Source organism: Podarcis liolepis (genome assembly GCF_965112155.1).
Source record: "Podarcis liolepis genome assembly, chromosome: 15".
NCBI classification, from domain to species: domain Eukaryota; kingdom Metazoa; phylum Chordata; class Lepidosauria; order Squamata; family Lacertidae; genus Podarcis; species Podarcis liolepis.
The window spans coordinates 24,672,389-24,695,311 of record NC_139566.1 but is presented as its reverse complement, the minus strand read 5'-3'; the positions used below and the strand labels follow the sequence as shown (position 1 = coordinate 24,695,311).

Sequence of the window (22,923 nt, the reverse complement as noted above, 5' to 3'; positions counted from 1 at the left end):
AGCAGCCACAAGTGGGCAGTGTGCAATAACAGCTGGAGAAGGGAGAGCAGCTGGAGCAGAGCTGTTGTGCCATGTGTGAGGATTAATTTTGAATGCTATGCCGGTGATCCTAAGACTTGAGAGATACTGACAAGGTGGGAGGGAGGCCCCCCTGCCTTAATGCTTCAGAAGAGCAGCCATATGCCTCTCCCTGCAATTTTATCGATTCCCAGAGGTAGAAAAGCACCAGGATCTCGCTTGCTTTATTTCCTACTGGTGTACCATCTTTTTTTAAACAAGCCAAAGCTTTCTTTTTGTACTGTTGATATGCAGCCATTTGAAAGACCACATCTTCTTTGACTGCTCCAATTTCCCTTACTCCAGGTGAATTTCTCTGCTCCCTACTAACCCAAAGTGAACGTGTGGGTTTGCTTTATTGGACTACCTCCCCTTGTTAACCTGGCAGCTGGGGCTGCTGCTGTCGAGACTTTTCTTTCAGGGACCCTGCAGCCTTTTCCTTGAAAGGCCTTTTTCTGACGAGGGCCGCACTCCCTTAGCGCTGACCTGTCGGGGGGCGGGGTGGGCGAGGGCACTTCCTCATACAGAGCATGGTTAAAGTATGGAACGTGCTGCCGCAGGAGGCGGCGATGACTACTGGCAGACCAAGATGGCTTTAAAAGAGAATTAGACAAATTCATGACAAATTCATCAGCTCGGCCGCAACAGCTGAAGGCAGCAATGCTTCTGAATACTAGTTGCTGGAAACCACAGAAGGGGAGAGGGCTCTTGTGCTGGAATCATGCTTTTGGGCTTCCCATTGGGGCATCTGGTTGGCCACTGCGAGAGCAGGATGCTGGACATGATGGGCCACAGGCCTGATCAAGCAGGGCTCTTTTTAGGTCTCCATTGGCGGATGATGAGGCATTTGATTTCCGGCCCTTGACATCCTTCTCCCTCCTTCCTCACCCAGTAGGCTGATGAGGAAGAGATGGAAGACTCTTTCCAGATGTCTCAAGGAAGGGCTTGTGAAATTAGGCCAAGGGGTGCATGTGGTCTTGGGTCTGTAGCTCATCCCCTAACTGCTGTAAGGGTAGCCTGGGTATGGGAGGCTGAACTCAGCCCTGGCTACATGTATGTCAGTATAATACAGTTGTACCTTGGAAGTCGAACAGAATCCGTCCCAGAAGTCCGTTCGACTTCCGAAACGTTCGGAAACCAAAGCGCATCTTCTGATTGGCTGCAGGAAGCTCCTTCAGTCAATCAGAAACTGTGGAGGCCCCGTCGGACTTTCAGCTTCCAAAAGAATATTCAAAAACTGGAGCACTCAGTTTTGGTTTTCGATCGTTTGGGAGCCAGAACGTTCGATTCCCAAGGCGTTCAGGAGCCGAGGTATGACTGTAATAGGTTTTCAAGGAAGTCCTTATCTTCCCTTCATAAGAATATAAGAAGAGCCCTGCTGGGTCAAGCCAAAGGCCTGGCCCATGCAGCATCTTCCTCTCCCAAACCAGACCGCCTTTGGTCAACCAGATGTCCAGATGGGAAGCCCACAAATAGGCCTCCCTCCCCATTTGTGATTCTCAGCACAACAGCACTCCCTCCCCATTTGTGATTCTCAGCAGCTGATACTCAAAGGCATGCTACCACTGACAGCGGAGGAGGGAGACCATAACATAGAGCCAGGGTGGTGTAGTGGTTAGTGTGTTGGACTAGGACCTGGGAGACCAGGGTTCAAGTCCTTAGTCGGCCATGAAGCTCACTGGGTGATGTTGGGGCCAGTCGCTCACTCTCAGCCTAAACTAGCTCAAAGGGCTGTTGTGGGGATTAAATGAGGAGGGGTGGGTGGGTAAACCATATACGACACTTTGAGCTCCTTGGAGATGGGATATAAATGCAGTAAAATACATAGAGCCCTACTGGATCAAACGTGGTTCATCTCTTCCAGATATCCTGGACCCAATCATACATAACAAAACCAGTCCCTTCGTATGAAAGTTATCTATCTCTGCTCCTTTCTAATACTTCTCTTTTGTTACCTGCTTCCCCATAACCACAGCATTAAAAAGCCCATGCTTTAATGCCTCCTCTCCAACTGCTTAATTGAAGAATAATGCATATATGGGAAGGGAATACAATTGCCACTCTAAAGAGAGAGTGAAAGCTTAATCCTCAGGGTAACTGCCTGATCAGGTTGCTTTAGCTGTCTCCATATTTCTGTGAGCATTGCTCTGCTTACATAACCCATCTCCTTCTCCCTTGCTGCCCTGCATGCTCAAAATGTCTTCCCAAACACCTACAATGTGCCACTTCCATTCAGTGGAAGATGTGCAAAGTTAACCCGGTAGAAAGCACACAGGGATCCCAACGAGTGTACATATCCTTATGAAATGGGATGCATGATTTAGAGCCTTAAATCTAAATTTGCTGCTGCAACAGTGCACAGAGACTAACCAATTGCTACCCTGCAGAAGAGCAACTAAATTTTGAGATGTGTATGCCACTGGTTATTCTTTTTCCCCCTCCAACCGTTTTTGAGTGAAGCATTCAATTTGTCAGTGAATTCCATAGTTGTTGCGGTTCTTATTGAATTTTTTTACTAGCAAGTCCCAGAGTGGGTTACAACAATTTAAAGTACAGAATTGAAAACAGTCAGAACCAATTAGTCAGAGGGATAGGCTAGGCCCTGGAAACACACATCTCAGGGGTCAAAGGCTGGGGTAAAGGGGGGAATCTTCAGCATTTGCTGAAAGTTGTGTAGGGAAGGTTCTAGATGCACCTCTGTTGGGAGTTCCACAACTTAGGGGTTGCCACAGAGAAGGCCCTCTCCTAGGTCACTCCCTGCTCCCCCTGAACTTCTGAGGGTTGCATAAGTACATAAGAAGAGGCTTCTGGATCAGGGCAATGGCCTATCAAGTCCAGTATCCACAGTGGCCACCGAGATTCCTCTTCTGGGGAACCCTCAAGGAGGACCCGAGGCCAAGAGCCCTCTCCCCTCCGGTGGTTTCCAGCATTTCAAAAGCATTGCATCCTCCTCCAACCATGGAGACAGAGCATAGCCATCACGGCTAGAAGCCATTGATTGCCTTCTCCTCCATGGAGTTACAGCTGTCCTATGGAGCAGTGTATGAGTCACCCAAGAGATTGTCAGCTGCAACGTCCTTGGTGGCAGGAGCATTTGCCCACCAGACAGGAACCCAGTTGGAAACCCCTAAATCAGAGATGGGGAACCTGCAGCCTTCCAGATGTTGTTTGATCCCCAACTCCCATAATCTCCAACTGTTGGCCGTGTTGCCTGGGGCTGGTGGGCGTTAGTTTCCACAACTGGAAGACTCATAGGTCCCTGCTTTAAATGTTACAGAACAAGCAATCCCTGTGTTGCTTTTGTTCTTCACCCATGGAGATCTTATTTCTGCTTTTTCCAGTCTGGCGGTGGCGATGGACACGACCACACGTCATCCAAAGCAAACTTGTGTCTGGGAGCAGGAGGCTGTAACTTTTGTTATCCTTTTCTGCAGGTCAAGTGGAAAGGAAAGGACCTGTTTGACCTGGTGTGCAGGACACTGGGACTCCGCGAAACGTGGTTCTTTGGCCTGCAATACATGATCAAAGACACAATGGCGTGGCTCAAGATGGATAAGAAGGTAAGGACGGAATGTTCTTGTGGACATTTCACAGAGCTGAATGTTGGAAGGTTCAGGGCAGAGAAAAGGAAGGACTCCTTCCTGCAATGCACAGTTTAACTAAGGAACTCGCTGCTACAGGGAGAAGTGATGGCCACCAACTTGGATGGCTTCAAAAGAGGATTAGGCAGATTCATGGAGGAGAAGACGATCAATGGCTATTTGCCAGGATGGCTGTGTTCTGCCTCTACAGATGCAGAGGCAACAGTGATTCTGAATATAAGAAGGGAGAGTTCTCTTGTGCTTAGGTCCTGCTTGCGGGTTTTCCATGGGTATCTGGTTGGCCACTGTGAGAACAAGATGCTTGACTAGATGGTTGTTGGCCTGATCCAGCAGGCTCTTCTTACTTTCTCATGGATTCCATGGGGACCAGCTTCTTAGTAAACTAGCCGTAAGATTACTGCCTCCGATTCCTAGGTAGCAAGTGGCTGCGAGTTCATTCCTGTAGCTCAGCTGTAACTTTTGCACAGTAAGCCTGAGTGTTAACTATAAGTCAAGGCTAGCATATCTGAGCTGCATGTAGTACTGGCTAATTCTCACCTGGGAAGCTTGCTCCGAGATGGCTTTCCTCTCCTTAATCTGTTCCCAGGCAGCTGAAGTTGGATGACATTTCGGGACCAGACGTATGTTGTGCATTAAGAGTGTTTACTCAGCGCACCGTTCCCTCTAGCTGGATGTGTTTGCCTTGACTGATGGGACTTTGCACTGTCTGCTACAAAATCTGTCGAAGGCAGCGGTGTGGTGCCAAGCAAATGCTTATGTCTTAACTAGCGACCTGGGGCTTTAAGCTACACTGCAGTTTCCTAACTAGGGAGGCTCCGAGTATCAGAAGCATTGCGGAAAATAAAGAGCAAAGCCACACCAAGATAAGAGCGAGGAAATCTTTATTGGTGGATGTCCAGTTTCTCTGGAAAAATAGTAAAAAGTCTTGAGTGTGTCTAAATGTTTAGAAAGGTCTAGAAAGCACATGGGGGGGGGCAGATCCGCAGGCCAGCTCTTGCGCCAGGGGAGCATATCAGGAAATCTTAAATACCCATTGCTGAGTATTTATTTCATAAAATTTATATGCTGCTTGATAGTAAATAAATCCCTCAACATGGTTTTCAATTAAGCAATAATCAGCAAAAAGAAAAATTAACAGCTCCAATCTAAGACTTTAAAAAAGTGAAAATAGCAATGGGCTGAGAACAGATTTAAACTCGCATCAGTTTTCTAAACATCTGAGTTGGTCTGCTGAAACAAAAGTGTTTTTAGAAGGACCTGAAAAGTGAAGGTGCGTGCCTGATATCAATAGACAGGGAGTTCCAAAGTGCAGGTCCTGCCAAATGTGGAATGTGTATTATGTGGCACCTGTAAAAGCGCCAGTTCTGCCGATTGAAGGAGTTGAGTAGGTGTATATGGGGCAAAGTGATCTAGTAGGGGAATTATTAAATATTCCTTTAAGAGAATGAAGGACTGACCCACACCATAAGGATAAAGCACATCCCAAGCACATTTGAAAAATGTGGCTTCCTCCAAAGGATCCCAGGAATTGTAGTTTGCCACTCACAGAGCTACAATTCCCGGTATCCTGGGGGCCTTCTGGCCGTTCCCTCACTGCCAGAAGCGAAGTTACAGGGAACCAGGTAGAGGGCCTTCTCGGTAGTGGGGCCCGCCCTGTGGAACACTCTCTCACCAGATGTCAAAGGAAAAACCAACTACCAGACTTTTAGAAGACATCTGAAGGCAGCCCTCTTTAGGGAAGCTTTTAATATCTGAAGGACTATTGTATTTTAATATTTTGTTGGAAGCCGCCCAGAGTGGCTGGGAAAAACCAACCAGATGGGCGGGGTATAAGTAACAAATTATTATTAGTATTATTGACGTATGTGTAGATTTGCCCTACCTTGTAAGGCAGCGTAGCAACTGGACTTCTGAATCTGCATTATGCTGCAGCATAATGCTTTGTGCCTCTGAAAAGTTGCTGGAGTTTGGTCTGTTCTGTTCGGTGTTCAGAAACTAAATGTGATGGTCAAGGCTTTTCATACATTCTTCCAAGAGATTAAAAGGGAGATCTAATTCTGCAGGTCCTGGACCACGATGTTCCAAAGGAGGAGCCGGTCACTTTTCACTTCCTGGCCAAGTTTTACCCAGAGAACGCAGAGGACGAGCTCGTTCAGGACATCACTCAGCACCTATTTTTCCTTCAAGTAGGTGTTTTGTAAGAGAGACTCATGTTTGCCTGACCCAGCGGGAGGGAAAAGTACTTTCAAGTTGGAATGGAGGCTTTGCATATTTTGGCAGCCAGGAGGCAGCTGTTGTTTCTGACTTTGAAAATCCAGCATCTGAAAGGGAGCCCTTAAGGGTTTAATTCTGATGCATTGCAAGGGGTTGGACAAGATGTCCCTTGGGGTCCCTTCCAACTCTACAGTTCCAATTCTGGGATTCCAGGGTCAGAGGTGAGAGTGGGTGGAGCTGTGGGTGTGAGCCTTAGCTTTGCACAGTAAGCCATAATCCAGCGTGGTATAGTGGTTAGGTACGCAGGTGGCGCTGTGGGTTAAACCACAGAGCCTAGGACTTGCCGATCAGAGGGTCGGCGGTCCGAATCCCCGCGATGGGGTGAGCTCCCATTGCTCGGTCCCTGCTCCTGCCAACCTAGCAGTTTGAAAGCACGTCAAAGTGCAAGTAGATAAATAGGTACCGCTCCGGCGGGAAGCTAAACGGCGTTTCTGTGCGCTGCTCTGGTTCGCCAGAAGTGGCTTGGTCATGCTGGCCACATGAGCCGGAAGCTGTACGCCGGCTCCCTTGGCCAATAAAGGGAAATGAGCGCTGCAACCCCAGAGTCGGTCACGACTGGACCTAATGGTCAGGGGTCCCTTTACCTTTACCTATAGTGCTTACAGGGTTGGACTTCAGCCTGAGACCAAGGTTCAAATCCTCATTCAGCCGGTCACTGCCTCTTGGCCTACCCTACCTTGCAGGGGTGTGGTGGGGATTAAATGAGGAGGAAGGGGAGAACCATGTATGCCACCTTAAGATCCTTGGAGTAAAAGCTGGGATATAAATGCAATAAATATATAAATAAGAAATCAGAGGCTTTTACACCCCCCACCATCTAGGAAGAGAAGATGTTATTACAGTTGAAGGACACATCCCAATGTGACTCACAAAGGATGTGGAAGGGGACCAGTGTTGGGTGTGGCATGCTTTTGGAAGAGTCCCAAGGCTAAGGTCTAGAGGACTGCATTTCCCTGCCCTAGTCTACAATGTTGTGCCTGGATCAGGGAAGAAGGCTTGGTCTATTCCTGCTTCAGTTGGATATTTCTATGGGATGTTGGGTTAAGTTGCTGCCTCGGAGCCACGATTTCCCCCACTGTAAAATGGGAGCAGTGACCTACCTTGCTGTGCCAAACAATATTTTGCATGTTTAAACGGGGGCGGGGGCGGGGGGTGGCATCAATTTGGGTTTGGATCCAGACTTGGTTGTATACATAGAGTAGACCAGGGCTTGGCAACCAAAGGCCTCTGGGCCACAAGCCGCCCATGGGGATCGTTTAACCGGCCCAGGAGCCACCCCCGAACAGAGCCACCTACCTGGTGAGTCCCCATCCACTGCGCTAAATCGGTGCAGCATGGCGAATTTCTTCCGCGGCGCAGAAAATCACACCTGCGCAGGCGCTGGAAATCTCAGGCGCGCGCGCAATCCGGCCCAAAGAGGGATCTCTGCTGGAGTGAACCGGCCCAGGCGAGGTAAACCTTGCCCGACCCCTGGAGCAGACACTTTGAAAAGGAAATCATTGTGGCTGTCCGCTGGGTTTGTCTTTCTTAGCTGCACTATAGCTCCTGCTTTCTTTTATTCAGGTGAAGAAGCAGATATTGGATGAGAAGATTTCCTGTCCCCCAGAGGCATCTGTTCTCCTTGCCTCTTACGCAGTCCAAGCCAAGGTAAGGACAGTGGCATGGATGACTATTTTCTTTTAGTTTTCAGAAAATTTATACACTGCTCGACTGTAAAACAAACAAACTCAACAGCTTCAAAGTGGTTTACAAAAAGAATAAAACAGTTAAATTATCCATAAATACACTTAAAGACAGCAACTTTAAATTTTCAAAAAAGAAATCAGTGACAAGCGAAAAAACAGATTAAAACACACATTGTCATTCTACATATCTGGGTAGGCTCTCTGAAACAAAAAATGTCTTCAGTAGGTACCGGAAAGAACACAGTGATATCAATAGGCAAAGTGTGGATGAAGCAAAGCTGAAAGGTCAGTTTCCTACCAATGGGGAATGAGTATCATGTGGTGCCTGTAACAGTACCAGTTCCACAGACTGAATTGTTCTAGGGGGGCGTATAATGTGGTTAAGTGACCCTAAGTTGTTACGGGCAATAGGCCAGCTGTGGGCGGGGCTAGCAATACGGGTGCAGCTCCTTGGTCTCATTTTGATGCTTTGTTGAAGAAACGTCAGAGCTCTCGTCTCCTATATCGCCACCATCATTTATCGCCTTCCACCCATATGTCTCAAGACAGTGTCCAAAATGCAATAAAACCAGGTTGTTGTTTTTTAAAAAAAAATCTTAGGAAATGACAGCAGATAAATGTAAAAAGTAGATACTCATAGCAGAGACCTATTTATCCAGCTGGGAAAGCCTGTCAGGGGAAAAAAAAGTCTTTACTTGTTGCCAGAAAAGTGCCAGTAGCAGGTGCCCGTTGTATTCCGACAGGGATGCCGTTTCACAGCTGAAAGGCCTGCTCTTGAGTTTCAGTGAAGCGGGCTTCTGATCTCTTTGGAACTTGCAGGAGATGGTCTCCTGCAGACTGCAGTGACCTGCTGGGTAAAGAAGGGATCCTGCCCATACAGCAGGCCTCGTTTTGCCGAAGGGCCAGCACTCGCCTTGGCAATGTGGTCAGATACCTCATTTTGTCAAAGATGAGATGTGTAGCGTCTCAGGGCTTTGCTGCAATCTCCATCGATGGCTTCTCCACGTCTTCAGCTGCAATGGTGTGCGTGGGGGGGGGGGGCAGATTCATGCATCGTCCCCACCTGGCAAACGTTCATAGCTTACTCTGTTCACTGATTATACTGCTCCCCCGCTGCCTCTTGTGTCATTTCATTTGAAAAATGAGAGGAAAAGAACACTGCTTTGGGGGGTACAGTTGTGTAGAAAGGCGATGCTTGAGACATAAATATTGATAAATGCTTATTGTTGATGCTCTATTCTTTGTGGCTCCAACGATTGGTGACTAATGGATCTTACCTTTTCCTTAGCCAAAAAAAAGAGAAGCCATTTCATTTAGGGAACTGACCCGCAGAGGAAGATGAGTCTCTTAATAAGTGTTTACAAAAGACTGCAATGTATTAAGCCCCTGTGCACCGTCCTGCTATTAGACCACACAGGTGAGCGTTGATAGTCTCCTTTTGCTGCCTGTGCATCATGTTCTCAAGCAGGGGGTGCCTAGAACAACTCTAATTGGCAGAAAAGTAGCTCTCTGGAGCAGACTTCGCCGTCTTCTACCTGTTGAGCTCCAAAATCGTTATTCCTTTGTGTGTTTTCTCCTCAGCACACGGTTGTATAACATTTCTTCTTCCTGTAAAGGAGCTCTTGCTCGTTTATTTCATCTGCTGGCCTTGTGGCTGGAAATATTATGTTGTCATGCACATCTTTTTGAGAAACTGCAGGCAGGGTGTTTCTGTAAATCTGCTTGTCGGTGGTGACTCTCACCAGTGGCCAGATGCAGATTGGGGGTATGTGGGTGTCACGAGAGGGATCATGTGCCCCGCGCGGCAGGTTAGAGGGGTGGCAAAACCACACCCTGTGTGGCGGATCCTGCATTTCCCTTCTTAGAAAAGGTGGGCATAGCCTCCAATGTTTCTCTGATGGAAATAGGAACGTCCCATTCCACAGTAATAACAACAATAAATTTACTGTAAATCTGACTGGGTTGTCCCGGCCACTCTGGGTGGCTTCCAACATTAAACATTTAAAAACTTCCCTGTACAGAGCTGCCTTCAGATGTCTTCTAAAGGTTGTATAGTTACTTATCTCCTTGGCTTGGGGGTCGCAGGACTCCAACATTTCCCCAGTGAAAATAGAGATGTCCTAAGGCATGGGTAGGCAAACTAAGGCCTGGGGGCCGGATCCGACCCAATCGCCTTCTCAATCCGGCCCATGGACAGTCTGGGAGTCAGCGTGCTTTTACATGAGTAGAATATGTCCTTTTATTTAAAATGCATCTCTGGGTTATTTGTGGGGCCGGCCAGGTGTTTTTATGTGAGTAAAATTGTGCTTTTATTTAAAATGCATCTCTGGGTTATTTGTGGGGCGTAGGAATTCATTCATTCCCCCCCCAAAAAAATATAGTCCAGCCCCCCACAAGGTCTGAGGGACAGTGGACCACCCCCCTGCTGAAAAAGTTTGCTGACCCCTGTCTAAGGAAAAGCGGGACATTCCAGGATCAAAACAGAAGCGGGACGGTTTCTGTAAATCTGGGACTGTCCCTGGAAAATAGGGGCACTTGGAAGATTCTAGGTGGGTGGCCACCTCCCTGCTTCTTCTAATAAGTGAGACCTGGTCATTAACATAAGGAATGACCAGACATGGGCTGCAGGTCTGTGGCACAATCTCCCCCTCGCCTTTCTCCCATGCCATGTTGACATCAGGACCAGACTCCTCTGTTATGTTCCTGCTAAAACATGTATGTGATGTGGCTGGCTATGGCCTATCCATGTCGTCTTGGAAGCCGCTGCTGTTTTCTCCTTCCTCTTCCTGGAGCAGGCAAGGAGACGGGTCTTTCCACAGAAGCCTGCATAGGGCACAAAAGGAAGAAATACTTTCTCTACTTTGTCACCCCCTCTGCTGGTGCCAGTGATGCAGACCTTTGCCCTTTAGGGCAAAATTTGTAGACCTGGCACTTTGGCAAGTGTCCCCACCCTGCATGCCCTCCCCAAAGACTCCCCGCTTACTTTTGTTGCTCCCTCTTTCAAAAGGTGTAGCACAGCCTTCCCCCAACCACAGTTCCCATCAGCCCCAGTCAACATGAGTCAGGTTAGCTCCCCCAAAACTGGAGGTTAGCCACCCCAGCTGTATTACATTCATGCCATTGTGCTCATGGGCAGGTGTTTTAAAAAAAATGTGGCTTTTTTTTTAAAAAAAGGCCCAATAAACGCCCTTTTCTCAAAGCAATAAATGCACCAATTCCTTTTCCTAAAAGTGTGAGTCATCGTCGTAAGTGACTCTGCCTGTTACGGCCTCTTGGATTTTGTAGTATTGCAGCTCCTTTCAGCGCTGCTGTTCCGGCCCCCTCCCCCTATTTGTTATTTCTGAAACTAATAATGTTTTGGTATCTTGAATATAAATGTGAACAAATTTATTTGGTGCAAGCGAAACCAGATGTTTGCGTGATAGAAAGACAATCTACAAGTAAAAACACAAACATGAATCAGTGTTCCTTCAAGAAGAACCATTTTCGTGACACTTTTAAATATCTCGTTTAATTGAAAAGCTCTCTCTGCGTGTGCTTTTTTCCTCCTAAAAGTTTGCAAGGTTACGCAAGCCAACATATCTTGAAGAATGTATGCTATCCTTCATTTTCACAGCCACCCACCCCCTTTCCTAAATTTGAATCACCAATCTCTCATCCTGGCTCGCTGTTGGTAAATCACTCCCGAGCTATTTGTTAACCGTGCTCTGAACTCATAAGTAAGGCTGTCAGCTGATTTAAAGATTATTATTATTGTTTTAAAAAATGGTTTTGACTTTTCTCCAGTCAGTTAAACTTGAATTATTGCAAAGCTGCTGTGAAGGTGCCTTTTCTGGGGATTCGTGAAGGAAGGTGTCTCTCTCTTAATGTGTCTGATAAATACAAGGAGGTACTGCTCAGTGTTAGAAAGGAAGTCTCCCTCTTAAAAATGTCCCTCTTAAAGATGTCAAAATAAGGTTTGCTAGGACTATAGAATATCCAGTTTGAAAGCAAAACTCTACTACCACTTTTGGTCAGTTGCATTGTTACTCCTACTGCTGGTGTGTTGGAAATGCACTGGCAGGAACACCAGATTGGTTCTGCTAGTGCCTTTGCACTATGCTGACCTTGCTGGTGTTCCTCTACTCCCAGGAAAGCAACAGCAACAGAACCGATCAGAGTATTGTAGCCCTGTCTGAATCTCGTTGCTCAGCAAGCAGTGGCTAGGAGTCTCCGATGAACACTTTCCTGAGAGCAGAATCCACATACAAAGTCCAACAGCCCAAAGGTCATGTAGTCCAGATGATCACAGCGTCATGGGTCTAGTCCAGAGATCAAGGAACCCATATGGTAGTAGAGTCAAGGGTACAGTCCAGAGGTCATGGAGTTCAGTTGATCACAGAGTCATGGGTCCAGTACAGAGGTCAGGGAATCCAGATGATCACAGAGCCAAAGGTCCAGGCCATAAGTCAGGAAGTCCAGATCAGGGAGCCAAGGATCCAGCAGGAAGCAGCAAGGAAGAGCCAGGAACTTCAGGCATTGTTTGCAGCACCTGGCTGCTGCTGAATGCTTTCTTCATGAAGGCCAAAGCCAGCTGGTTCTCATCAGTGCCTTCTCTCTGTGAAGGCTGATCAGCTGCAGGTGGAGTCATTCCACCTTCTCCCCCTTCAGGCTGCTGTTCAGCAGGTGAAGCTGACTCCTGGCCCATGACACAGAGGTCAGGTGAGCTCAACTGTGTCATCGTCTGCTACTGGTTAAGTGAGCGTTGCCATCTTCGCTGGTCTGCACCCTTTTTGTTTTTAAAATAAAGGTCCTAATACTTTTATCCAAAAGGGCCACCACGCACCGAGTTTGGATGGAAGCAGGAAAGAGAAACTGTCTTTTTTAAAGTCATTTGCATTCTTTGCCAAGGGGCTTGAGGAAGTGGGCTTGTTTTTCTAACCGTCCTTATTTTACGCTGCCCGATGACTCTGTGAGGTGGGTCAGGTTGAGAGATAGGGACTGGTTCAAGGTCACCCAGTGTGGTTTCATGAAGTGTGGATCTAAATCAGGGGTCAGCAAACCTTTTCAGCAGGGGGCCGGTCCACTGTCCCTCAGACCTTGTGGGGGGGGGCAGACTATATTTTGAAGGTGGGGGGGGGGGGGAATGAACGAATTCCTATGCCCCACAAATAACCCAGAGATGCATTTTAAATAAAAGCACACATTCTACTCATGTAAAAACACCAGGCAGGCCCCACAAATAACCCAGAGATGCATTTTAATTAAAAGGACATACAGTGGTACCTCGGGTTACATATGCTTCAGGTTACATACGCTTCAGGTTACAGACTCCGCTAACCCAGAAACAGTGCTACAGGTTAAGAACTTTCCTTCAGGATGAGAACAGAAATCGTGCTCCAGCAGCATGACGACAGCGGGAGGCCCCATTAGCTAAAGTGGTGCTTCAGGTTAAGAACAGTTTCAAGTTAAGAACGGACTTCCGGAACGAATTAAGTTCTTAACCTGAGGTACCACTGTATTCTACTCATGTTAAACACATGCTGATTCCTGGACCGTCCGTGGGCCGGATTTAGAAGGCGATTGGGCCGGATCCAGTCCCTGGGCCTTAGTTCACCTACCCATGATCTAAATGGTAGTGCCATTTAGCACCACTGCGCTGAGCAAAGACATTTTGTACTCGCCTCCCACAAGAGATAGTGATGGCCACCAACCTAGATGACGTTAAAAGAGAATTGGGCAAATTCACGAAGGCTTTTAAGGGCTACCGGCCATTATGGCTATGCTCTGCCTCCGTTAGTGGGAGGCAATCATGCTTCTAAATACCAGTCGCTAGAAACTGCAGGAGGGGAGAGTTGCTCTTGCACTCAGGTCCCGCTTGCAGGTTTCCCACAAACATCTGGTTGGCCACTGTGAGAACAGGAGGCTGGACTAGATGGGCTTTTGGCTTGATCCAGCTGGTTCTTCTTACGTTCTTACGCATTGCAACATGTTTTCCTAGCTGTGCTGAATTTCATCGATTTTTGTGCCTGCTGTTTCTGTGCTTCGATTGATTGATTAATGGATTGATTGCAATTTTATGATGATGATGATTGATTGCATGCTGCCTTAGGTGTCTTATACTGAAAGGTGAAATAGAGATTCTAGAAGCAATAATAAACATACTGATTGAAATCCACCGACCCCCATAATCAATCTGTGATGGACTCTGGAGTTGCACTGATGAATCTGTTAAGAGCCCTCCCCATAATTTTTAGTATTTTCGACTGCCCGAAACTGTAAATCCATTTTCCTTGGACATAAATGCTTTGGACCACACCCTTCTCTTGGTGGTTGGGTTCCCCCCAAATATCTCTGCTCCTACCGAAACCAGTGGGGAGCTGTCAGGTGCCCAGCGCCTCCCTGGATGTTCCCTTACAAAGTTTCTTGCATAAATTGGAGTCTGAGTCAGATGCTGATGGGGCATTTCCTTTCGCATCTGTGCCGGCTCCAAATTTGGCACTTCCGCCTTGAAGCCCCTCTTTTCTCGCACCGAACGCCTTTTGCCGCCTTGAGGATGTGTGTGGGCAGCTTGTTGATGCTGATTGTCAAGCTCTGTAGCGTGTGTTGTCCCGCCCCCCCCCATCCTTGCTCAAAACTTTAAATAGAGGCTGATTGAGAAGGACTCCTGACTTCCTGCCTTCGCTTTATTTGATCATTTGTCTTGCTTAAAAAACCGCCATGCAGGACTCTCCTCCCCTCTGACTTTCCTCGTGGATGTTGAGGACATTCTTTGCATACCGGGGTTAATTACTGTATGAAATCACGTCCTGGCTTTATAAGTGAATGATGGCAGGACGCTGGCAGCTCTTTCATCGGCGGGCCAAAATGGAATCAAAATATTTCCGGTACATATATATCTATATCTAGATATATTACTTGTAAATGGCCTTCTCTTGGAACACCCGTTCAGGGGGCGGCTGTTACGTGGCCCTTTGTACTGAATTCCTTCTGCATGTTCTATGGGAGCATCTGGCTTGAGTTCTTAATTTCCAAATTGACGGTTTCATCAGGCTTCTCGCTATTTGAAGGGTATCGGCTCAAAATGATGGATCGTATGAACCCTCGTGAGTAATAATTTTGGTGCTGTTTAGTGGCCCAATTTAGGTAAAAGAGCTTTTGGCAGGCAGATTGGCTGCTGTCTCCAGCTGCCCATCTAAATCTTGCTTACATGGATGAAAGTTAGTTTCTTTTAACTTTTTATTTTTCATGTACGGTGGATGCCCGGGTTGCGAACGTGATCCGTGCGGGAGGCATTCTTGCAGCCTGCAGCCCCACGTCTGCGCACGCTTGGGTTGTGACCCGGCACTTCTGCGCATGCGCAAAGCGCAATTTAGCGCTTCTGCGCATGTGCAACTGCCGAAACCCGAAAGTAACCCGTTCTGGTACTTCTGGGTTTTGGTGGGTCCGTAACCCGAAACAACGCAACCTAAAGCGTCTGTAACCCGAGGTATGACTGTATAACAATAGCGTGTAAAAAAAAACCACAATACATAGAAGCCTTTTTCCTTGTTACATTTACCTTTCTTCCAAGGTGCTCAAGGCAGCATACAGAGCTCTCTTCCTCCCTGTTTTATCTTTACAACAACCCTGCGAGGTAGGTCAGGCTAAGAGACAGTGATGGTCCCAAAGTCACCCAGTGAGCTTCATGGCTGTGTGAGAATTTGAACCCTGGTCTCCCAGGTCTCAGTCCAGCACTCCAACCACTACACAAATACTGGCTTATATTTGGTTTGGTATGCAATTCTACTTTTTGTATCATTATTTTTAAAATACGTAGGGAGAATCTGAGGAGCAGTGCACTGTTTCACTGCTGCATACCAGATCTCTCCAGGAAAGTTATTGTGATGCTGGCGTTGAGGCCCCAGTTTCACTAGGTCTTGACCCTGGTATGAGCCCGTGCCACTGCTCTACAAAATCATCTTCCACATTTGCTTCGTTGCCGGTACTTGCTCTGTCCATTGGGGCCAAATTGCCATATTAAAGATTTTCCATTCTCTGTCTTCCAGTTTTCCAATTTCTTGGTCTTGTTGAATCTTATCTTGACTGATTTTCTGCCTCTGCTTTTTGCTGGTTTAGAATCTGTTAAAAATCCAGGGAAATCATGAGGGCATTTCCTTTATTGGTGAGGGACACGGGTGGCGCTGTGGGTTAAACCACAGAGCCTAGGACTTACCGATCAGAAGGTCGGCGGTTCGAATCCCCGTGATGGGGTGAGCTCCCGTTGCTTGGTCCCTGCTTCTGCCAACCTAGCAGTTCGAAAGCACATCAAAGTGCAAGTAGATAAATAGGTACCGCTCTGGTGGGAAGGTAAACGGCGTTTCTTTGCGCTGCTCTGGTTCGCCAGAAGCGGCTTAGTCATGCTGGCCACATGCCCCGGAAGCTATATGCCGGCTCCCTCGGCCAATAAAGCGAGATGAGCGCCGCAACCCCAGAGTTGGCCACGACTGGACCTAATGGTCAGGGGTCCCTTTACCTTTACCTTTATTGGTAAGATGAAAATGCATTGCATATTAAGAAATTTACAAGGTGTTTACCCCCCCTCCCCACATTCTAACCAATTATAGGCATGCATTTAAAGTATCTTTTCCTTCACACTGCAATCTTCAACTTCTTTTTGTAAAAGTAAAAATAAAAATCTGAATAAAAATGGTTGGGGTGTATGTGGGTGTGTATCCATTTTATTCCTGGTCACCATAGATTTATTGTAATAATAACAATTTTGTATATGTACTGTGTTTGTATATATACTTAGTAAAGTTCAGAATAGGCAGTGTCTCTCCCCCCCCCCCCAGAAACAAAAAACGATTCCTTCACACAAAATAGCTCTATTTACACACACACAAAAGCCTTCCTCAGACTTTTTGTAAAGGAAAACATGTTGAGATTACTGCTTGGCGATAGTCATTGTGCGTTTTCCCCTGAGCGGTTCCACCCCACTCAAACCTTTGAGAAGGTTGCCCCAGCCCAATTTATTTTCCGCTGCTCTGTACTGCCAAAATATTTGTCAGACTTTTGTTCCCATATAATAGCTACAGAATACTATTTTGCTTCTGTTGTGTGGAAGATCTGCGCCCTGAAAGCTATAGAAAACGGCATAAAGTCAACAGTTGCAGAATCTCCTGGAACTGGCATTGATGTGGAAGACTTCAGGAGAGCAGCTTGGTCAGAACCAGGGGTGGGCGAGAAATTCGGTTTGATATGCAATTTAGTGCATGCTTATCTAAATTTGCACATTCCAAAATGACAGGTGAGCCTTCAAGATTCGCAACCCTCCCAATCTCGTGATACAGTTCTCCAACCCAAAAATGGTGTACAAAACACATATATTAGGGGGAACGTTGCACAAAAATGCATATATTAAGAACACAGGAAGAGACTGCTGGATCAGGTCCATAGCCCATCTAGTCTAGCACCCGGTTTTCACAGTGGCCAATCAGATGCCCCCATGGGAAACCCACAAGCAAAATATGAGCACCAAGTCTCCCTTCCTGTGGCTTCCAGCAACTGGTATTCAGAAACATGGCTACCTCCAACTGTGGAGGTGGAGCATAGCCATCCTGGCTAGCAGCCTTCGAGAGCCTTCTCCTCCAGAAATTTGTGCAGTCCTCTTTTAAAGCCATCCAAGATGGCGGTCATTACTGCTTCCTGTGAGAATGAGTTCCATAGGTTAACCCTGCGCTGCGGGAAGGTGTCCTTTCTTTTACCTGTCCCGAATCTTCCATCTTTCAGCTTCCTTGGACATGCACGGATGTGCTTAAGTTTGTGCACGCTCTGTAGTTTGCAGCTGTACCAGGGGTGGGCAGCCTCAGGCCTGTGGGCCAAATGCAGCCCTGCAGGCCTCTCTGTAGGGGCCCCTTGGGACTCTAGCTCTGTTCCTCCTTCCAAGTGCTTTTGCCCATGTGGAACATAGAATCATAGAGTTGGAAGAGACTCATATGGAACATAGAATTTTAGAATCATAGAGTTGCAAGGGACTCATATGGAACATAGAATCATAGAGTTGGAAGGGACTCATGGGACATAGAATCATAGAGGTGGAAGGGACTCATATGGAACATAGAATCAGAATTCAATGGACTCATATGCAACATAGAATCATAGAGTTGGAAGGGACTCATATGGAACATAGAATCATTGAGTTGGAAGAGACTCATATGGAACATAGAATTATAGAATCATAGAGTTGCAAGGGACTCATATGGAACATAGAATTATAGAATCATAGAGTTGCAAGGGACTCATATGGAACATAGAATCATAGAGTTGCAAGGGACTCATATGGAACATAGAATCATAGAGTTGGAAGGGACTCATATGGAGCATAGAATCATAGTGTTGCAAGGGACTCATATGGAACATAGAATCGTAGAGTTGCAAGGGACTCATATGGAACATAGAATTATAGAGTTGCAAGGGACTCATATGGAGCATAGAATCATAGCTGCAAGGGACTCATCTAGTCCAACCCCCTGCAATGCAGGAATATGCAGCTGTCCCATATGAGGATCAAGCCTGCAACCTTGGTGTTATCGGCACCATGCTCTAACCAGCTCTAACCTTCAAGTCCTTGAACTGCAGGAATGCCTCTTACTTCCCTGGATGGAGAGATGTGTGCAGTGTGCATTTGTGTGAGTGTATGCAACATGCAACATTGCCTACTAACATAAGTGTTGCATCCATTACTCTCCACACGTTCTACTTTTAGCCCTGCCTGCCACTGAAAGGTTGCCCACAAGTAGGGATGGGATTCACTGTTCTGTACCTGTTCATCTTTTGATCACATTGTCATTTCTCAAACTTGGCCTGCAGTGATTTGCTGAATGTGTATGATCTCTTGCAAAAATAGTGTTATTATTCTTCATTCTCCTGACGGTGGCATGGTTGCCTCTTGCATAGAATGCATTTCCCTAATATGTGCATATTTTTCGCTATTTGCAGTACCCGCTGCTGTTCTTGATCGCCCATCCTCAAGTAGCCATCTGGCCCCAGGGGGTGAGAAAACAAAACAAAAGATTTAAAATCAATATCTGCGGGTGAATGGCACAGGCCATCAGCAGGACATCTCCTATGGGGAAAAAACATTTAACATATATTCCCCCTTCCTCTTCTTCTTGAAAGCTTGTAAAAATCCTCTTTTTTTAAAAAAAAGTTGTTGTTTCCTCTTCTGCATGAGAAATAAATGAAAAACACGATATTAATATATGCTGACCAGAGTACAGAAAACTTGTGTGCTTTGCAATGCCCTCGGTTTTGTACAGCAGTGTGTGAGACTGTGCCTCTGGGGAGCTCAGAGAATAATTCTTCTAAAATTAAAAAGCGAGATCCTGATTTTAAGGTTTTGTGGGGTTGGGATGAGGCAAGAAGCCAACACAGGCTTGGAGGTTGGGGGTGGGAAGATACATTGACCCCACCACAGTCAAAGTCCATAGTTGGATTGCACTATGCTTTCCTTAACAGAGGAGAGAATTATCTTCTGGTCTGATGGCGATTAAATAAAGAAAACTTTACAATAAACAGAAGGTCATTTTCTGGCCTGTTAAGATGATTTATCAAACACCCTTCACCCTAAGGTCCCAATGCGGATTACGACATTAAAATAAAACATTATTTTAAAAAGTTGAAAGCAACTTGCAATCATAAACATAAGAGGGGTCCTAAAAATATGCACCTAAATTGACAATTTAATTGTTACTGGTGTGGTGTAATGGTTACTGTTGGACTGTGACCTGGGAGACTGGGAGACTCAGTCATGAAGCTCGTCTTGGGCCGGTCATCATCTCTTAGCCTAACCTACCTTGCAGGGTTGTTGTGAGGATGAAGGGGGGGGGGAAGAACCATGTACACCAGCTTGAGCTCACTGGAAAATAAAGGTGGAAAATAAATATAATAAATAATAATACATCAATTAATTAAAAAAACAACAACAGGATGTCAGGGAACTGACATCAAAGCGAGAGGCGAAGGGGAGGCTCCCAGATGATGCTGGTGAAGGACCCAGCAGCAGGGGGAGAGACAGCTCAGTAGAGGGGGAAGCCAATCAGCGCAACACCAGGAATAAAGGGGGGGCAGACGGGGGAAGTGGAGAGAGGGCTCAAGGACTCTTCACTGGACATCAGTGAGGAGAGCCCAGGTCCTCCGCTACCCACGCCTTCCCTGCGCAGAAGACTCCCGCGTAGTGAGAGGAGGAGGAGACTGGGTGTCAAACAACTTTTATGTTGGAAGAGGTTCAAGAAACGCCCACTGACGGATTCTGCCAGTGACTGAGGCAGCCACCATGAGAAGGGGCTGCGCAGTCAGAAAGTTTTAACAAGGCAAATTAACCGAGAAAGGCACCAGTTTACGCACGAGTAACTCATACCCATTACACAGGGTAAAGAGGTACATCTTCAGCATTGTCCGGAAGCTGTATAATGAGAGTGCTGGATGCACCTCTGTTGCATTCAGTGGATGAGCTTGGGAGTTGGGACCCTTCCCTAACAATCGATCTCTGCTTCTTCATGCACCAGGGCCTGTCTCTTTCTCTTTGTGCACCAGGACTGGATAAGTACCCCCGTTTTAACACTACACATCCCTGTTTTGTGTTTTTTCCCCTCCAGTACGGTGACTACGACCCCACTGTTCACAAGCGTGGCTTCTTGGCCCAAGAGGAGTTGCTTCCAAAGCGGGTAAGGCTCTGTCTTGCTCAGTCGGACACGGGCAAAGGCGGAGAGGCCTCAGAACTTAGTCAGAGAGCAGCATGTCAGGCCTGAATCCCCAGAGAGCTGCTGCCGATCAGTGTATGCCGAGCTAGAGGGACGAGTTGGTCTGCTTCAGCATAAGGCAGCTTGCTGGCTTCCTTGGACATGGGATGGCTGTTAAATGATAGCAGAACATTAGAATTGCCTTTTCCCCAAACACACTTTCCAGATTGGTCTCTCCAGCTCTGCTGAAGATAATGACCGTTATTTTGGTCTTCTTCACAAAGGCTCTTGGATGGGGAAGGGCTGTAGCTCAGGGGCAGAACATTTGCCTTCCATGCAGGGGGTTTCAGGTTTTATCCCCAGCATTTCCAGGTAGGGTTGGAGAAGATTTCCTATCTGAGCTGCTGCCAGTCAGTGTAGACAGTACTTGGCTAGATATACAAAGGCCCTGACTATATAAGGCAGATCCCTACAGCTCTGGCTTCCTCAAACCTGGCCCTCCAGATGTTTTGAGACTACAATTCCCATCATCCCTGACCACTGGTCCTGCTAGCTAGGGATCATGGGAGTTGTAGGCCAAAAACATCTGGAGGGCTGAGTTTGAGGAAGCCTGCTACAGCTGATGGGAGCTGTGGTCCCAAAAGCATTTGGAGGGTAGACTGCTTTAGGGCTTGAAGAAGCCCAATCGTCTGTCTGCCTGGGCTAATAATGTAATTGTAATGAACTTCATTTAATGAACAAGAAGTGGTTTGTTTCCCTACTTTGTTGAGATGCAAATATGCATAACTTGGTTGGGAAAGGAAAGTAAGGCGCCGTGTCCATGCCTCTGTCTGTCTGCTTCAGTTACTTATATTGGGCAACAGTGGTTCAAAGACACTATAGTACTGCTTGATGAGCCGTCCTGCAGGATGTGGCATTTCAAACATGGTCTAACTTTGACCATTAGCCTGCACTGTCCATTTCTGAGACAAAACTGCAGGTAGGTGGGGCTCCACTGAGCTAAGCTACCGTATAGATCCTAGAATCCTAGAATTGCAGAATTGGGACTCCCAGTCCAAACACCTGCAAACATAGCTAAAGACTCCTTGCCAGAAAGGCACCCATCCTCTGCTTAAAAACCTCAAAGGAGAGTTCACCACCTTCCGAGGTATTCCACTCCACTGTTTAACCAGCTCTTTAACCTCAGAAAGTTCTCCCCAATGTTTAATTGGAATCACCTTCCTTGTAATTTGAATCCATTGGTTTGGGTCCAGCCTTCGAGAGCAGCAGAAAACAAGCTTGCTCCATCTTCCATGTGACAGCCCTTCAGATATTTGAAGATGGCTTTGTGTCTCACTCTTCAGGTGATAAACCTGTACCAGATGACCCCAGAAATGTGGGAAGAAAGAATAACAGCTTGGTATGGCCAACATCGAGGCAGAGCCAGGTGAGTCTTTGCATCCTCAGTGTCCTTTTTATAGCACTTTGAGGGGTTCCAATCGAGTGGTATATAAATTTTACGAAATAAATAGTAGCTGTCATACCAACCAAAGTTTTTACATTCATAACCATGAGAGCTGGAAATTTGAAAATTTGTAGGAATCTGAAAAATCTCAAGAGTTGATGTGCAGCCTGCCCTGAAAGCAGAATCTCACGTCCTTTGTTTTAAGGATGGCAGCAAAGCATAGGTCTGATCACAGCTTATGCTTGTGACCTAGAGAAGGGATCATTGTGGAAGTCCTATAACATTTAGACGTCTCTAAGACAAGCATAGAAAACGGGTAGCTTCCTGGTTACCCTTATTTTGTTCTGCTCCTCTCCCTCCATAATAGTGGAGGCTGACCCAATAGGGCAAATGGGACAGTTCCCCACCAGCCTTCCTTCTTATTTACAACCAGCCCATGGGGTGGCCCTGCATCTCATTGGCTCTGGTTCTGCCTACTTTTGGTACCTCTGCCTTCTGCCCTTTGAGTATCAGTAGCGCCAACCACTATTGCACCCTACAACACAGCAGTGGACAACTCTTTCTTTTCACTAAGGGTGACCAACTATGCCCCTGAAATTTAGGGTGTTTGGGAAGGGGGAAAATAAAAATATTTCCTTTGCTGAACATCCATTTTAACAGAAATTAGGATGCAGTAAACCTGCAGGAAGGGATTTGCTGTGGATCTTTTTTTGCTTATATCTCTTACATATAGTAAAAAGGGAAGGTTGTCATCATGTGGCAGTTTGCTTGGCCACTGATAGATGGTGATGTGCACTATAGTGTGAGAACAGGCTTCTGAGAGCTGCTGGGCAGTGGAGGAGGGAGAAAGAGGCAGGCAGGCAGCTGCATATGGAGGTGGGGTTTTTTTGGCCAGGAAGGGTGGTTTAGGTGAAGTGCAAGGGAGGATTAAGGTTGGCCAAAGGGGTGTTGTTGCCAGACAGAGCTGGCAAGCAAAGTGAGCAGCGGCACAGCCTCTAGTTTGTGTGTGTGTGTGTGCTTGTGTTTGTGTAATACCTTGAGACCATCTTGAGCATGCTGTGTAATATCTCCGTGAAGCTAAGAACCCGTCTTATTCCTTGGTTCTCTCCCAGTCCCCTGCATATTCTATAATGTCCCGTTTCTGTCAAACTTTTGCAGCT

The 22,923-nt window shown here is 46.7% G+C and overlaps 1 protein-coding gene across 9 annotated transcripts in view; it reads left to right on the top strand.

The window, feature by feature from the left end:
* The window catches only part of NF2 (NF2, moesin-ezrin-radixin like (MERLIN) tumor suppressor), a 96,113-nt gene that overhangs the window by 19,464 nt on the left and 53,726 nt on the right, over window positions 1-22,923 (top strand). For all 9 annotated transcript variants that reach the window (XR_014519838.1, XR_014519839.1, XR_014519840.1 and 6 more), the window contains exons 2-6: window positions 3,492-3,617; window positions 5,723-5,845; window positions 7,497-7,580; window positions 20,236-20,304; window positions 21,663-21,745. Coding sequence is in view for 4 of the 9 variants with exons in the window: in XM_083478672.1 (XP_083334798.1) it covers window positions 3,492-3,617; window positions 5,723-5,845; window positions 7,497-7,580; window positions 20,236-20,304; window positions 21,663-21,745 (485 nt within the window). In the remaining 5 variants the exon portion in view is untranslated. The remainder of the gene's footprint in view (window positions 1-3,491; window positions 3,618-5,722; window positions 5,846-7,496; window positions 7,581-20,235; window positions 20,305-21,662; window positions 21,746-22,923) is intronic.